Raw genomic sequence first — 18,281 nt, 5'->3', positions numbered from 1 at the left:
AATGCATATCAGAACAGCATGATGGATTTCACTATATTATGTATTATCTTTCCCAACACTTATACCCCCCCCCCCCCCCCCCCCCCCCTCATATATGTTGAAACGTGATGTCCCAGCGTCCCTGACGACAGTGGTCGCTATAAAACTAGTTTTTAGCTCTGCAGTGTTACTAACTTACAAAAATGAAAAGGAAGCAGACAACCATGCAATTAAAAAAAAAACAAAGAAAGAAGGCAAGTGATGAGTCCAATGTTGCCCCAGCATCAGAAAATATTAACGAGGCTGTTAGCCACTGATGGATTAATTATGCAAGTTCATCTTAAGGTACGATATCAAATCACCCTACCCTCTTATAAATCTGTTTAAGGGAAATATTTGACTTTTTTTTTTTTTTTACTCTCTCTCTCTCTTCTCTCTTCTGCTCCTCCCTCTGCTTTTTGCATTTGGACTTTAACTGTTTGAAGTTAAACTCGGATGTCCCTGTGATATTGTTGCACTGACATAGTGAATAAAATACGTTGCGTTTGTTAGATACACCTTTTCTGCTCTCTAACTCTGCCGCTTCCCCATTGGCTGAATTGACGCCACTGAGGGAGGAGACAGAGAGAAACTCAGGCTTTATTGGAGTAAACCTGCTAGGGAGCAGGTTAGGTTCACAGGCTCCGTTGCGTAGTAACTGACTCAAAGATTGAGTTAACTCGCTTTCTGGAACTGAAAACTCCGGATTTCCCTCATCTCAGGCTTAACAAACTCAGGATTTTCACTAAACCCGCTTCCTGGAATACCCCTCTGGTCTTTGTTGCCGACCGTGTGACCAAATATAGCCAGACTTTTCTCATCTCACGTCCTCCCACAGACTCAACTAACATTCACATCTCAGGAGTCATCAGTTTAATTCTGACTTTAAGCTGGTGTGTGACACATCTGCATCATCTAAACTGCAGCCAGTTGATTCGACGTCAGCATTAAAGGTGCTTGTGATTATTGACAATTTTGAATACTTGCACCAGGCTGCACTGGTGTTTCCTCCCTTAAATCTGCACTGCACTGCCCTCCTCACTCTTCCAGCTGTGTTTTAAAAATTGAGATGAATCAAAAGAGTTGCCATGGCTGAGTCCGACCCTGTTCGCATAATTTATTGAACCCCGAGCTCAAGCAATTGGAGAACACTGAGATATTGGGGACTACGATGAAAAATGATGACTACGATGATTTAGTTACGATGAGAGGAGACGAGCTTAAGACGTGGATGTATGCGAATGATGTTCTGCTTTTTATTACAAGCCCAGACTCAAATGTCCCTAGATGGATGTCTTGATTTAGAAAAATAAATACATAAAATATATATAATGTATATCGGGATATAAGCTTAATATCCCCACAACTCCCTCACATTTAACTGTGAGGGAGTTAACCCAGAACTGAAGAGAAATATAATTTAAATGGGACTTCTTTATCTCTTCTAGTCTCCACCTCTAGTTCCCCAAAAACACCGAGTTGAATAACTGGAGTATTGCCTAATTAGAGTATACTGCAACCTGGAGCAGTAGACCTCGGGTTCCTAGGGTTCAGATCAAGACGGCAGCTGAAAAAGAGAAGGGAGGAAGAGCGTTACCGTGTTTACAGGATTATATTATGCTGCACAAGTGAAACCTTGAGTATACTGGTGTTCTCCAAATTATAAATCTAAATGGAAATGCTCGGAAACTACACAGTTAAAAGTTCCAATACAATCTACAATAGGAAATAAAAACCAAGCCCAAAGATATAACAATGTGAATCAATGGACTGTATTCACCCTTAAGCTGTGATTTAAGGTTTTGAAGGGGTTACAAATAGAGAAGGTCCATCCATCCATTATCTATACCCGCTTTATCCTTTGCAAGGTACAGGGGTCTGCTGGAGCCTATCCCAGCTATTTTCAGGTGAGGGACAGGGGTTACACCCTGGACAGGTCACCAGTCCATCACAGGGCCACATATATACACAAACCATGCTCACAACAATACTCACTCACACCTACGGGCCATTTAGAATCATGAATTAACCTAATATGCATGTTTTTGGACTGTGGGAGGAAGCCGGAGTACCCGGAGAAAACCCACGCAAGCACGGGGAGAACATGCAAACTCCACACAGAAAGGCCCTGCTGGCCCAGGAGTCGAACCGGGGACCTTCTTGCTGTGAGGAAACAGTGCTAACCACTAAGCCATTTTAAAAGAGAAGGTTAAAATCTTAAATTGGATAGCGTATGATCCTGAATACGAACCTGCTACATTGGACGGAGGCTTAAAATGGTATCATGTCTTGTTCCCTCGTCCCAAACGGCTAGGAGTTAATTTCAGACACATCTGGACCGGAGCAGCAGGACTTCCTTAGATACCTGCACCTCAGAGGATAGTATAATAAAAAAACAAATCAAGGCAGAGGAGGAATACAACTTAATTTCTGTATTTCATGAGGCACATAAAAAGAAAGAAAATACAAAGGTGGTTTCAAGAATTTATGGAAGTATACAAGCCTCTAAAAATCATTCTGCGTTATCCTTGAAACAAAAATGGAAGGAGTCAGACACAAATATCAGAAGAGACCTGGATAGAAATTTGAGACACAAGCGACAACTGCAAACTCAAGGTCTTTAAGAGAGTTCGGCTGGAAAAATGCAGTGACCGTCACTGCGAACAGGCCCAGAGTGGAGGTTCTGCTGGGGACGGCGTGGAACCACTGCAGATAACCAGAACATGGTTCTTGGACCCGTCTGGAAATCCACTTATTTTGGAGGGAGGTGTCAACTGAGACAAACAGGGTAATTCTTCGGTTACATTCTTATAAGAAAGCTTGTGATTTTGATTCTATGAAAACAACATTTTCTGATAAAAGGAACAAGTTCATTTATATTCCATACCCACTTTCCTACAGGAGCTACTTTTCTTAACTCTTTCCACTGCTGGCAAACTAAAAACAAACAAAAAAACTTCTAGGTTTCAAGGATTCAAGGAGTTTTGTCATTCCAGCACATAGAACAAAATTAGTTTCCCCGGTCATAGAGCAAACCCCGTGAGAATGGTACAAAAATAAGAAAAGTATATACAGTAAATCAAATCAAATTTAAAAAAGAAATAATACTAAAAATATTATAAATAGAAAAATATTCAAACAGTAAAAACAGCAGGATGGCCATTTTTCATTTCTCCTAAAGTAGTACATTTGTAGTGTTTTAAATCCTAACAATAAAGGTCTTGGTAAAGAGATGTTTTATGATGAATATAAAACTGGAAAACACTTATTTTAGCATAAATACGACATGTTTCCCATCTGGTCTGATTTTCTATATGCATTTTATTCATGTAGCGTCTAATACAATAAAGATGGTGCTTTTCGGAGACCCATAACATGACCTCCGACAAGTAATCAAAGAAACAATGACAAGTAAAAAACTCTTTAAAAACCCTTTAAGAAGGAAGAAACCTGGATCAGGACCTGCATCATAAGGGGAGACCCTCCTACTGAAGGTGGTGCTGCAGGTCAGCATGCAGCTCTGGAACACAGATTCTTTATGTCACGTATTTACAGGACTGTCTCAGAAAATTAGAATATTGTGATAAAGTTCTTTATTTTCTCTAATGCAATTAAAAAAAACAAAAATGTCATACATTCTGGATTCATTACAAATCAACTGAAATATTACAAGCCTTTTATTATTTCAATATTGCTGATTATGGTTTACAGTTTAAGATTAAGATTCCCAGAATATTCTAATTTTTTGAGATAGGATATTTGAGTTTTCTTAAGCTGTCAATATTAAAATAATAAAAGGCTTGCAATATTTCAGTTGATTTGTAATGAATCCAGAATGTATGACATTTTTGTTTTTGCATTACAGAAAATCACAATATTCAAATTTTCTGAGACAGTCCTGTAGTTTAAATGTCCCCCCTTCATCCGCCTGTGTGCACGAACCATATTCTTTGTTAAAACTTGTCAAATAAAGCTAGAAAGTGAAAAAACCCCTGTCAAGAATTCTTTTTTTTTTTTTTTTTTTATTGAACAGAATTTTTTAAACAAGAAAAACACACTTTATACAAAACTACTAGTAGAGGAAATATAAGAAAAAAGAACATCCAGGAGGTTTTATGAACAAGAGACATATAAACAAAGATAAGAGACAAGTAAAGTCAATACGAAGGAACAGTAAGGCATTACAAAGCAAATAGCATCGACATTTCGGAAAGAGACTTAAAATAAAAGATACTTTGATATATCGGTTACTAATTTTTTTGCAGTTATTTGACTTAATATTTTTTAAAGAAAGAAAAAAACATTTGAAATCATTTATAAAAAAATGGAAAGAGGGCTTCATTTTTCTCCACTTACAACAATGTATGTGGTATTTAGCCAGTAAGAGGATGACATTAACTAAAAAGGACAGTGATTTGTCAATAGTATCTATATAAAAAACAATGTTAACGATTTCTAAATTTGGAATGTCATTTATTTTTAAAGATAGCCAATTTCTAATTTCTTGCCAAAAAATTTTTGAGACAGGACACAATAAAAACATGTGATCAAGTGATTCTTCCGATTCATTGCAAAAAACACAGGGGTCAACTTCAAATTTAAATCTACGTCTCAAGAATTCAGCGGTTGGATACATTTTATTGATCAATTTAAAATGAGTTTCCTTGACTGGGGGGAATGGGCCATTTTATATAGTTTGAGTGGGCTTTTTCTAATGTAGCCACACTTAAAGACTGTGAAGTGTCAGAATATAAACCTCTGTGATAGTCGTTAAATGATCTCGAGTTAAAGACAGCACTTATAAACTTGTTGTTACATTTCTTATCCAATAACCCATAATCCTCAATAACTAACAGGGGAAGTGCTGTCTCAATATCGCCATACATTAGAGCACTTTTAATCAAATGAATAAGTGGCAGGGGAATGGCTTTACAAACCTTCGTAAATTCTGCATGACAATTTAAACCATATTTGGTCAAGAAGGAAGCAAAATCAATGACATTCCCAATATCATCTAGTAGATCAGTGACAAAAAATATCCCTTTCTCAAACCAGTTTTGTTTAAACAAAGATCTTCTATTAGATAGTATTACTCTATTGTTCCATAGAGTTGATCTATGGGGTGAAAAATTATGATTGAACAGCATTTTCCAGAAATTGAGAATCTGCTTGTGGAAATTTGACAACTTAACAGAAATCTTGCCCACTTCAAAATCACATTTTAGGAGAAACTCTAATCCACCTATTTTACTAAACAAGGACCTGGGGATATGAAACCATAGAGAGTCAGGCTGAGACAGACAAGCCTTGATCCAGTTAATCCTAAATGTACCAACCATTGCCTCGAAGTCCAGCGCTTTCACACCACCTCTTTCATAATCTTTAACAAGTTGTGACCTTCTAAGATAATGGGTTTTATTCCTCCACAAAAATTGGAAAATTACAGAGTTTGCTTTTTTTATATTTTTGGAAGAAACATACAAGGAGTGGCATGGATATATCAATCTAGAGATTCCCTCTGCCTTAGACAGAATAATTCTGCCAAATATTGTAAGGTCTCTTGTTAGCCAACGGCTGAGAGATTCCCTGTCAAGAATTCGGCGCCTGTGTGTTTATTTCCGGGTGTCTCGGGCGGTGATTGGCGCAGAGCATGGATCTATAGGCGCAGAGGCAGCAGGGGCGGGGCCAAGGAGCAGTGCTGTGCGCCCATTGGCCAGTCGCCTCACAGGGGGCGGGGCCACGGAGCAGTGCTGTGCGCCCATTGGGAAGCCGCCTCACAGGGGGCGGGGATACAGAGCAGTGCTGTGCGCCCATTGGCCAGCCGCCAGGTGCGTCACCACGCGAACCGTACCCAGCTGCAGTGTTCAATGTTCTGCTTTTTTATTTTATTTTTTTAAACAAACCCGTCTTTTCTGCTGTTAACGGAGAAAAATCCCCGTAACACGTGTAAGTATAAATATTAGTAACAGCTGCCGTGTAAGCCGGGTACGTAGTGGTTTCTGGGGCGTTTCTAGCGGGCAGTTAAGCAGCCAGTTAGCATGCTAAGCTAACTGGTTTCCAACTAGACGACTTGTAACTAAAACTGGACTCAAAAGTAACTTAAGTCTGCCAGATTTAGTTACTCTGCAGTTCCTAGACCCACATGCCAACCACTACTGTTAGGTTAGAGTTGAGCTTGATGTGATACTTAACGTGGTTTTTTTGTAAAAGCAACTTTCCCCATCAAATGAAATCCAGCTGAGTGTTGAACATCTGGAACATCTGCAGAGTCTGCTGGACGGAGACGTGAGAAGAGACCCAGCTGTGATGAGGTGATCATTGTGTGTCCTATAAGTGCTGGTCTGATCCAGTCGTGGGTTTGGTTAATGTTAATAACATTCAGAAATGATTAATTGGGAGGGAAGGGGGTTATAATTTAAGGGGAAACCTAAAATTCAAATCTTTATTTGTGCGTACAACAAAAATACGTTTTTTGTGTATCAGTTTGTGAAATCAAACTGTGGAATGATTTGAATTTGGAGTTAAAAGAATAAACATAACATAACACAATTTAAAATAAATAACAACAAAATAAAACAATTTAAAAACAAATATAAATACATAGTTTATTTGAGGTATAAAAGTGAAGACTGTGTTTAAAGATCAGCAGCTGTGTGTTCTGCTATTTTGTCATGTTGTCTTTGTATGTTTATATAGATATATGTATTATATTTATATCATAGTTATATTTATATCATAGTTATATTATATTTATGATAGAGCTTAGATTTGGTTATTTTTTAGGTTATTTTTGTAAAAACGATATATATTTATTTATTTATACAAATTAGTGTATAGTATAAAATGTAAATACAGGTATATAATTTATGTTTAGTTGTGGAAAGGGGGTGGGATTAAATAAGTTTATACTTACTCCCACTTCTTTTCGAACATGTAACTGAAATATGTTTTTTGATGTGTTTTTTTTCTTTGTGTGGTGGAATGCCCACCTTTATTTGTTTCTCTTATCTTTTTTTTTATATATATACATGTTCGAAATAAATAAAACAAACCAACAAACGAATGTCCTCCCTCTTTGCTCCAGGTCCTGGTTCCTGCTGCAGAACACACGAGCACCATGTGACCCGTCACCCACCCGGGGGGAAATGGCAGGAGACGTCGTGGCGTCCGAGTAGGCGGGCCGTGTGTTGGAGCTCCATCGTTCAAAACCATGTCCCACAGAGAACTGGTGGAGTTTTACATCAGCTCCAAGCTGTGTGAGCGGAGCTACCCCAGCTCCCTGCTGAGGCCGGAGGCCCGAGGGGGGGGGGCCGGTGGAGACCCGGCCAGTAACGGCTCCCTGGGGGGCACCGGCCAGCCCGAGAAGTCTCCCGGCCCCCCTGGTCGCATCGAGGCCGTGAAGTCAGCTCTGAGGGACGCAGCGGCTGAGTTTGAACTTCTGTTTAGGCAAAGTTTTAATGATCCCTCCTCACAGCTTGACATCACACGTGACACGGCCTACCAGAGCTTTAAGAGCGTGCTGGATGAGCTGTTCAAGGATGGAGTCAACTGGGGACGTATAGTGGGACTGTTTGCCTTTGTGGGTGTGCTGTCCGTGAGTTGTGTTGAGAGGAATATGAGCGACCTGGTCCCGCGTCTTGCAGACTGGATGACCCTTTACCTTGATGAGCAAATAGACCCGTGGATCCAAAGCCAAGGAGGATGGGTGAGTCTGAACTCACATGCTTTTAAGGTACTGTGAGTGAATTTAAAAAGAACTCCTGCACACCTTCTTCTCACCAGACTAGTGTTTTATTGGGCCAACGTTTCGGTCATCGACCTTTCTCAAGGCATCAAACAGATCAGAACCAAAGCTTGTCTATTATAGGCTGTGGCGCCGCCACACATACACCTGAGCACCTTCAAACAAGGTCACATACTGAAGTCCAGTCAGTATGTATCACCAAAACACAGGGAAAAAAAAGAACACAACACCCACAAAGTGCATGCATGAAATACATCAATCGAATCCAAAGGTATAATCATTAAAAAGGGAGGATGATTATACCTGTAAAGTGTCAATCAATTTAAAATATTTGCAATGAGGCAAGAGAGTCACACAGCAAAAATCCCATCTAAGTGTTCTGATCAATACAGTATAACAAGTAGGGAGGATGAATGTCCTGTAAAAACACAGAGTACATCAAAAATTATCATGAAGAGAACATCTTAAAATAAATAGGAGTCAGGCCCGGTCTCCTAATGGACCCAATTCCTAGAGAAAGGAAGGGAAAGGAGAACTGGTCAAATTCAACTCACAAATTGTTTAAAGATTAAAAAAGTTATTGTATCGTTATTGTTGAGAAGTGTGAGGAAGGAAACTACACATGATAAAACCAAATCATAACATAACACTCAAAGGCAGTTCATCATTCAATCCCTTAGGTGCCAGTGTTTGTAAAGTAAAAATCCAGAAGTCCAGGTTCCCACCCCTCCGTGGAAGACTGACTTTTTCAAGTCCACAAAAACGAGTGTTTTTTTTGTGAGTGGAAATGTGTTGCTCCAGTACGGATGTGGACCCTGCACATAGCATGGCTTTCTGCAGTAATCTCTGCTAACAAAGCAGAACAAATACTTTAAACAATTCAATTCAATTGAATTTTATTTATATAGCTATTATAACAGAAGTTGTTTCTAGGATCTTTCCAGAGGCCAGAACATAAACCCCTGAGCAATTATTACATAAACAATGGCAGGTAGAAACTCCTCTAGTGGGAGAAAAACCTTAAGCCAAACGGCTGCAAGGAAAAACCCCTTTAGGAGGGAAGAAACCTGGACCAGGACCTGGATCATAAGGGGGGGGGGGCCCTCCTGCCGGAGGCCAAACACAAAGTTAATACTCATAATCCACATGCATGCAACATTTAGAGATATTTTAGTTTGTGCTGGTGACTTACGCGCTTTACATTTCTGAGACAAGTGTATGCAAAACATTTTTGTTATTATTTTCTGTAACAATTTGGTCCAAAAGCTGATCAAATTCTCTGTTTTTGATGGCAGGATTGCTTTGTGGAGATTTACGGTGGAGACGCTGCTGCCGAGGCGAGGAGGTTCCAGCAGACCCTGAGGAATTGGCTGCTAGCTGGCGCGGCGCTGCTAACCGGGGGCCTGCTGGCTGCGTTGGTTGCTAGGAAACGCTGACGGGGCTGTCTCTGGCTCCGCGGGCCGCACCAGTAACCAGATGTTTACATGAAGAGCTCAGCCTGCTTGTGCACTGACAGACTGTGGTGAGAATGCAGTAGAGCGGATTCATCGGAGTGTTGAGATGTAGCTTTGTGAGCTGCAGTACCCCACTTTGTTTCTGTTTGTCATTTTATTATTTTAAACACAGTAGAGTATGTTAGTTTAAGGGTTTTACTCTTCGAACTTGAAGTGCTTTGAGTGAACATAAGCTAAAAGGCAGTGGATCATATTCAGCTGGTTTGGTGAGTCTGCCCCGTTTATTTTTCCTTCTGTGCGTTATCCACGGACCAATCTTTATGTGTCAAAAACTGACAGATTCTAACTTATATTTTCCTTTTACTGTGTAATGCTTGGCTCATTCTGTTGCCTGTATTGGAGTTTTAGGCATGCTTCAAAAATAAATATATTTATGTTTCTATTGCCTCCTTCCCTTTTTGTTTGAGAGACTGTTGAAGACCCGTGGCTGATGCACAAAGGCACCGTTTGATTTATTCAGAGTAATTGTTGTGTAGGAACTGACAAATTAAAATCAGACATGCTTTTAAATTATGATTAAACAGAACAAAAACAACACAACTAATGAATCTGGCTGAGACTGCAGTGTTGGATCCTGGATATTTAATCCCACAACCCTTTGAGTCGATCACATCAATGAGACATACGTACGTATGTACAGTGGGGCAAAAAAGTATTTAGTCAGACACCAGTTGTGCAAGTTCTCCCACTTAAAAAGGTGAGAGAGGCCTGTAATTTTCATCACAGGTATATCTCAACTATGAGAGACAAAATGAAAAAAAAATCCAGAAAATCACATTGTCTGAATTTTAAAGAATGTATCTGCAAATTATAGTGGAAAATAAGTATTTGGTCAATAACAAAAGTTCATCTCAATACTTTGTTATAAACCCTTTGTTGGCCATGACAGAGGTCAAACATTTTCTGTAAGTCTTCACAAGGTTTTCACACACTGTTGCTGGTATTTTGGTCCATTCTCCCATGATCTCCTCTAGAGCAGAGATGTTTTGGGGCTGTCGCTGGGCAAACGCGGACTTTAACTCCCTCCAAAGATTTTCTATGGGGTTGAGATCTGGAAACTGGCTAGGCCACTTCAGGACCTTGAAATGTTTCTTATGAAGCCGCTCCCTCGTTGCCCGGCGATGTGTTTTTTAGGATCATATCATGCTGAAAGACCCAGCCATGTTTCATCTTCAATGTCCTTGTTGATGGAAGGAGGTTTTCACTCAAAATCTCACCATACATGGCCCCATTCATTCTTTCCCTTTCATGGATCAGTCGTCCTGGTCCCTTTGCAGAAAAACATCCCTAAAGCATGATGTTTCCACCCCCATGCTTCACAGTAGGTTTGGTGTGCTTTGGATGCAACTCAGATTTCTTTCTCCTCCAAACACGACAAGTTGTGTTTCTACCAAAAGGTTCTATTTTGGTTTTATCTGACCATATAATATTCTCCCAATCCTCTTCTGCATCATCCAAATGCTCTCTAGCAAACTTCAGACGGGCCTCGACTTGTACTGGCTTAAGCAGGGGGAACATCTGGTACTGCAGGATCTGAGTCCCTGATCGTAGTGTGTTACTGATGGTTCCTTTGTTACTCTGGTCCCAGCTCTCTGCAGGTCATTCACTACATCCCCGTGTGGTTCTGGGATCTTTACTCACCGTTCTTGTGATCATTTTTACCCTACGGGGTGAGATCTTGGTGGAGCCGCAGATGGAGGGAGATTATCAGGGGTCTTGTACGTCTTCCATTTTCTAATAATTGCTCCCTCAGTTGATTTCTTCACACCAAACTGTTACCTATTGCAGATTCAGTCTTCCCAGCCTGGTGCAGGTCTGAGTCCTGGTCCAGGTCCTGGTGCAGGTCGACAATTCTGTTTCTCACGTCCTTTGACAGCTCTTTGGTCTTGGCCATAGTGGAGTTTGGAGTGTGACTGTTCGAGGTTGTGGAGACAGGTGTCTTTTATACTGATATCGAGTTAAAACTCTCTCTCTCTCTCTCTCTCTCTCTCTCTCTCTCTCTCTCTCTCTCTCTCTCTCTCTCTCTCTCTCTCTCTCTCTCTCTCTGTATATATGTGTGTGTGTATATATATATATGTGTGTGTGTGTGTGTGTGTGTGTGTATATATATATATATATATATATATATACAGAAATATACTGTATATATCTATTAGCTAATGTAGTATTACGTCCAAGAATACGCACTGGAACCGAATTCACCTCTTATTTTAAAAATATACATATTCCAGCACTGTCAGGTCACTGGAAGTTGTATGAGGTGACAGAAAGTTAGCATATTTAATTAAAAAGTAACAAAAGCTATTAGCTGATTTGATGGCAGAAACACATCTTTAAAAATGGGGTACTAAAAAGACATGTGAAGGAACATCCGGAAACCAATGAGCTTAAATGACAGCAGGTCAGAGACATAACAGGCTGAAAAGAGCGTTTTGGAGGAGATTTTCTCAGGAGTGGGGACTGGCTGAGGATCAGTACACTGCAAAAACACCAGTCTGTAGATCTGAAACTACTTCTGAATAATGTTCCCCAGCATCGTCAAAACATCCCAGAATCTGACTCACCCTCCCTTTAAATGAAGGTTTAATTTACATATTCCTTTTCCTTCACATGAACACAGTACTGGAGTTGAGGGGGGATGAGGGGGGATGGCATCCCCCCCTGAATTAAAAACGGTCAAAATCATCCCCCCTGTAAAACTGCCATCCCTCCTTTCCATCCCTTATGTCTTTCATCAATGAATGTGATTTTACTGCTATTTCAACATTTAGAGTCATCACCAGAAAAATAACTTATTTGACATTTTCACCTGTTTCAAGTAGATTTTCACTTGAAATAAGTCGAAAAATCTGCCAGTGGGACAAGATTTATCTTCTTATTACAAGCAAAACAATCTTGTTCCACTGGCAGATTTTTCTACTTATTTCAAGTGAAAATCTACTTGAAACAGGTGAAAATTGTCGTTTTTTCCAGTGATGAGTCTTGTTTTAAGTGTAATGAGATTTTTTTTACTAAAATGAGACATTTTAACTAGAAATAAAACAAATATTCTTGTTAAGATTTTGAGTTTTTGCAGTGATCCATTTTACTTATCCTGTAAAGGACAGAGTCATATTGATAAGTTCAGAAAAGTGTTTTTTATTGTTGTGTTTTGATGTATTTGATGTAAGCCCAGTGGATATTTAAAGCTTACAGAAGGCTGCATTTAACTGCTGCTATGTCATTCCTGCAGTATTTCTGCAGGTGTTTTGGTCACTGCTATTATTTGTAATATATTATATTATTTGTAATCAGCACAAATTATCTGTCCCCATATGATAAAATCCACCATCCCCCCTGAATTCTTTTTACAACTCGAGTACTGCATGAACATGTACATACAGTAGCATACATGTGTGTTTTCATGGGGATTATTCTTCCATCCAGCAAGAACAAATTAAAACAGTTGTTGGTCTTCAGTTTCAAGCATGAACTGCCCCCATGTCATAATGGGTAGCTCTGTAATGCACATCAGCTGTACATGAACACATGAGCTGTTATCTCTGGGCTGCAGAGTTCAGGGTGAAACATCCTGTGCAAGCGTCCGTTGGTACAGTAGTGCAGGATTTTACCATGTGGGGGTGCTTAAGTACCGCGGGTTTCAAATGCTCAAAACACAAGACAGTGGGACCTGGAGGCAGCATCTGCATGATGTTGTTTCAAGTCCTCCGTTATCCTAGAAGAAAGCTCAGTGCAACACCACAAGCACATATTGGTCCATGTCTGGTCTGGTTTCTTCAAAAGTCTTCCAAGACAGCAAGATAATTAATAAAGTGTCAGGCTCTCTGAGGACGTTTGCAGGCTGGAGTGGCAGCGGGGCAGCGAGCAGAGGAGGCCACTAACGGATGGCTCTGTGACTGAGCTGGAGACGCCTGTGGTTGCTAATCTATCCCTGTCATTTGCTGCCATTTCCCCAGAGCAGAGCTGGCAACTGCTGCAGATAAACAGCAGATAGAGACGGTTGAGGAAAGAGTATAAATTATGGATGTACATGCCAAAATTGCCACACTTTGTGTCCTTTTTTTTTTTTCTTCCTCTCTCTCTTTTTGCACTTACTGTTGCACCAGTAATCATGAGGACTCCTGTGAAGATAAACCTCGCAGAATTGTCTCTTCTCTGGTGCGGTTTAGGGGAACTTTTGACTAGATATGGTAAACAGATTCAAAGAGAAACCCCTGCATCACACTCTGTCACTTTGCTTATCGTTAATTCCCGTCTTCAAAGTCCACAGGGAATCACATGAGTCATGTTATGTAATGTGAGATTGCCCATGAAATTAGGCTGCCCTACGAAGAACACAGAGGTAAATTGAATGTTTATAATGTGGATGTTCCCCCCAAGACCTGGGGCCGGATTCACAAAACATTCTTAAGAAAAAAAATCTTCTTAAGTGTCATTTTTTTCTTAAGTTCAGTCTTAAGAAGAAAAAAGAGAAGAAGTCATATTCTCCAAAAAAGTTCTAAGTGTTTTCTTAACATTCTTCTTAAGAAAAAACTTAAGAATAAATGGTATTCTTGAAATAAAAGTTCTCAAATTTGTTCTTGACTTTTTTCTTAACTTTAAGACAACCTTGACCTGTCTTAAAATGTCTTCTGTGAAAAGGTAATAATAATAATAATAATAATAATAATAATAATAATAATAATAATAATAATAATAATAATAATAATAATAATAATAATAATAATAATAATGATAATGATAATAATAAGCCTCTAATATCACCTTTTTCAACACATTTTAGACAAGTTTAGACTAGTAGGTCATGGTTTGAGGATATACTTTGTAATTAATTACACAAAGAGCCTGTTAACTGTTTGTTAGCATGTTAGTTAGCGTGGTAGTTAATTATTATTAATTTTCCCCAATAGTATTTTTTTTCAACACATTAATCTCATCCACCATAACCTTGAAAAGTTCCTGCATCTCTTTTTCTCCTCCATGTTTAGTGAGTGACTGACGGTTAAGACGCAAACTACCTGTATATATAATATATAAATGTTGTTTGTTGGCGCGTGCAATGCAATGACATATTTTAAGAAGTTCTTAAGTAGGAAAAATAAGAAATTCGTAAGAAATGACAGTTCTTAAGACGGTTCTTAAGAAAATATTGAGGAATTTCACTTAAGAACTTTCTTATGAACTTCTTAATTTTAGATCTTAAGACATTTCTTAAGATTGTTCTTAAGAACATATTGGTGAATCCGGCCCCTGGTTTATCACCGATCCACTGGGTTTGTGGGTGGCGTGCCCAGATGTTCACAGGGCTGGGCTCGGCAACATGAAACCAGCTGCATGAATGAAAGTGCTTGATGTGTCCAGTCAAGCATGGACAAATCAGTAATGAAAGCATGCGGCTGAGATGAGCAATCATCGCTAGATTTGGCCAAAGTGAAGCGTTTTCTGCAAACCCACAGATTATGTCACACTTTACTCTTCGTCTACCAAGAATCAATGCACTAAAGAGGCTACAATGTATAGAGCAGTAACATACTGGAATAAGCTTCCACCACATTTAACCATGATAAACAATAAAGCTAGATTCAAAAATAAATTAAGAAAAGCAGCACTTAGCAAGGAAGTCAGTTTTAGTTAGTTGGTTTATTCTGAAATTCTCGGTTTATTCTGAAATTCTGAGTGTGTAAAATGGAATTTTTTTCTTTGTTTGGTTCTGGCTGGTTTCAACAATTTAAGGGTTGAATTCAATTACATCTCAGATCATTTTTGTTTAGATTTAGTTATGTTTGAATTGTAAGGATTGTATTTTATTGTTTTATGTGTGCAATGTTGGACCCAGACGTGTCAAGTATCAAAGTACAAATACTTTGTTACCTTACTTAAGTACAAATTTTGGTTATCTATACTTCACTGGAGTCATTATTTTTCAGACAACCTTTTACTTTTACTCCTTACATTTTCACGCAATTATCTGTACTTTTTACTCCTTACATTTTAAAAACAGCCTCGTTACTCTATTTCATTTCGGCCTTTAAAAAAAACTATCCAGTTAAATTGCTCCATCCGGATAGAGTGAATTTGGTTGTGGTTGTTTCAGATGTTCTTGTCCAGTTTTGTTCTTACATCCGTTCCCTCAGATTCCTGCAACTAAACTTGGATGTACATTCCAATAAAGGTTAGGATAAATGATAACATGCCTCTGAAGTTTGACTTTTTGCACCATTACAATACTTATAGGCAACTAGTCATCATATCTGCTGCTCTCTGAAACACATGTTAATGCTCAATAGTACACATATATGGTTCTTTAATATATTTGCATTATACTAAGATGCATTCATTTCAATGGCCTTTGTCCTTAATGGCTTTTTTCTCCCTTACATTACTTTTACTTTTATGAAACCAGTACTTTTATACTTTTACTCGAGTAAAAAACTTGAGTTGATACTTCAACTTCTAGAGGAGTATTTTTAAACTCTAGTATCTATACTTCTACCTGAGTAATGAATGTGAATACTTTTGACACTTGTACCCCAGGAAGAGTAGTCTTCAGTGCAGTGAGGACTAATGGGGATCTGTTATAAATAAATAAATAAATAAATAAATAAATAAATAGATGAATATGTGCTGCGACAGAGCCGATGCGGCGACATGCAACAGGTCTCCGTTGCTGCTCAGATGCTTCCAGTGGTGTGTGTTTGTTTGTGTTACCTAAGACACACACTGGGGCCCTGCAGTAACTGCCAGGGGGTGTGAGTGGCGGCGGGTGGATGCAGCAGCAGGTGGATGCTCCGGGGGTCTGCAGCCCCAGTGATAACTTATCAGCCATCTGGCAGTCCTGAGTGAGCGACCCCAGCCCTGCCGCTGGCTGCAAAACACCAAACACACACACGTCTGCGCTGCCTGTTTACTGCACCTATTTATTATGAGATGTTAATGAAGTGGCACTTGGAGTTAAACCTGTTTCTCAGCGTGATGAAAGCTTTTTCACTCTGGCTTCTGCAGCTCGGTTTGGTCGGAGACTTCACTCAACTATCTAATCTGATCTGCGTGAATGCGACCACAATATTGATATGAACTGAGAGGAGGCCTCTAACTAAACAATCACGGCTCTCCAGCCACACTTTTGAAATTCAACAATGAGGACAAGTATTCTTTATATAGCCGGATTAAATACGATGATAAGAATGATAGTATAGTTTTTCAAGTTTTACATGTGCTTTCAGTCCAAAATCATTTCTGTGAAAATCTTACCGAATCTCCTAATTTTAAGGTTTTTCAAACGAGACAAAGAAAAAGTACTAAACAACAAAAGAGGTTTAAAGACAAAACTGCACCAGCCACAACATGAAGAAGTTATTATTGTCAATTATTGATAACCTGTTAATGAATCATAATTATTGGCCTCCAGTGTAATATACACACGCGAGTTTACAGCACAGGCAGTTTCCTTCATGTTACATGATCCAAACCAATTAAATAACAATAATCATAATGATATTTGTGGTTTTAAATTTAGAGTACGTTTACTTGTCCATCATCAGTTTATAGTTTATAGTTTTAATTTGGATCCTCATTAGCTACAGCAAAACTGCAGCTATTCTTCCTGGGATCCAACACAGTACATTACAAAAAAAATTAAAAGCAAACCTAGAGGTAGCTTATAAAACAAAAGAAAGGAAAAACAGAAAATAAAGAAAAAATAAAAAGTAATTCCGTTTAACATTTAGATATAAATAAAAACAATACATATTCATACATTTTATAACATCAACAAATTCAAACAATGTATAGTTATAGTTTGCACCAATAACCATTTGTAATAAATATTAATGTATTATTATTATTATTATTATTATTATTCATATATATATATATATATACACATATACATACGTAATGTATACATATATACATAAATAATGTAGATAGTATATGGGTATGTGTATACATATATATATACATATATATATATATATATATATATATATATATATATATATATATATATATATATATATATATATATATATATATATATATATACCGGTATATATATATATATATATATATATATATACACATACCCATATACTATCTACATTATTTATTTATTTAATAATAATTAAATAAGTTTTATATGTGTCTATTCAAGAGAAGTTTCTTTACTAAAAATTTGAATTCTTTTATGTTAATAGTTTGCTTAAAGAGTTTGGGAAGTGTTCTATGCAGACGTAGCTCTGTACATCACCGTTCTTTTACCATAGTTTGTCTTTATTTTTGGCAGTAAAACGTTACCTCTGAGAGCACGTCTTGTGCTGTAGCTATGGTTTTCTGAACTGTAACATCATTTTTTGTATAGACCTTGCAGGGTTTTTGATATGGATACATTTCTTACAAATAGTTCTTTGCAGAAAGAGCTGTGACGTCATGAACAACATGGTTACTCGTGACTGGCGGGGCCCTGGGCAGGGTCTCTGCACGGTCACGTCTCTGCACTCAAGCATGCCATGCGAGTGGAAAATAAACGCGTGCAAAAACCCCCTCCACCATTTCACAGAGATTAGGAACAACAACATACTGTACACGACCCGGCGTGTGCGTGGGAGACAGATGCTCAGGTGTTCGGGAGAGCCGCTGCGAGCAGAAAAGCAGGTGTAAGTGTCGCACTTTAGTTGAGTGTTTGTCACTTATGCGGAAGGAGGATTTGCATACCTGCTGTGTTCAATTACACTGTCAAAGTGGATCAGTGCTGCACAAAGAGCCTCTGTGCCTGGGCGGAGGACAACAACAGCAGACACCGCACACGGCTGTGTGTGTGTGTGTGTGTGTGTGTGTGTGTGTGTGTGTGTGTGTGTGTGTGTGTGTGTGTGTGTGTGTGTGTGTGTGTGTGTGTGTGTGTGTGTGTGTGTGTGTGTGTGTGTGTGTGTGTGTGTGTGTGTGTGCAGGGGGGGGTCTCCTGAACATTCAAATGACCCGAAACAGAAGGCTCCAAATGTTCAACAGAA

General features: G+C 38.8%; 1 protein-coding gene across 4 annotated transcripts; it reads left to right on the top strand.

The window, feature by feature from the left end:
* Positions 1 to 5,839: 5,839 nt before the first annotated feature.
* LOC133449583 (bcl-2-like protein 1) lies at positions 5,840 to 9,656 on the top strand. 4 transcript variants are annotated; one of them, XM_061728750.1, is made up of 4 exons: positions 5,840 to 5,964; positions 6,229 to 6,329; positions 7,103 to 7,723; positions 9,058 to 9,656. In XM_061728750.1, the coding sequence occupies exons 3-4, from the start codon at positions 7,229 to 7,231 to the stop codon at positions 9,196 to 9,198; spliced, it is 636 nt and encodes a 211-aa protein (XP_061584734.1). In that variant the 5' UTR covers positions 5,840 to 5,964; positions 6,229 to 6,329; positions 7,103 to 7,228; the 3' UTR covers positions 9,199 to 9,656. The 4 variants fall into 4 exon arrangements, with proteins under 4 accessions (XP_061584734.1, XP_061584733.1, XP_061584737.1 ...); XM_061728749.1 differs by having other exon boundaries at positions 5,842 to 5,964; positions 6,256 to 6,329; XM_061728752.1 differs by having other exon boundaries at positions 5,853 to 5,964; positions 6,286 to 6,329.
* Positions 9,657 to 18,281: the final 8,625 nt, after the last annotated feature.

This window comes from Cololabis saira, chromosome 8 (assembly GCF_033807715.1).
Source record: "Cololabis saira isolate AMF1-May2022 chromosome 8, fColSai1.1, whole genome shotgun sequence".
Classification (NCBI taxonomy): domain Eukaryota; kingdom Metazoa; phylum Chordata; class Actinopteri; order Beloniformes; family Belonidae; genus Cololabis; species Cololabis saira.
Note: the sequence above shows the minus strand (reverse complement) of the source record. Positions and strands in the feature narration are given on the sequence as shown.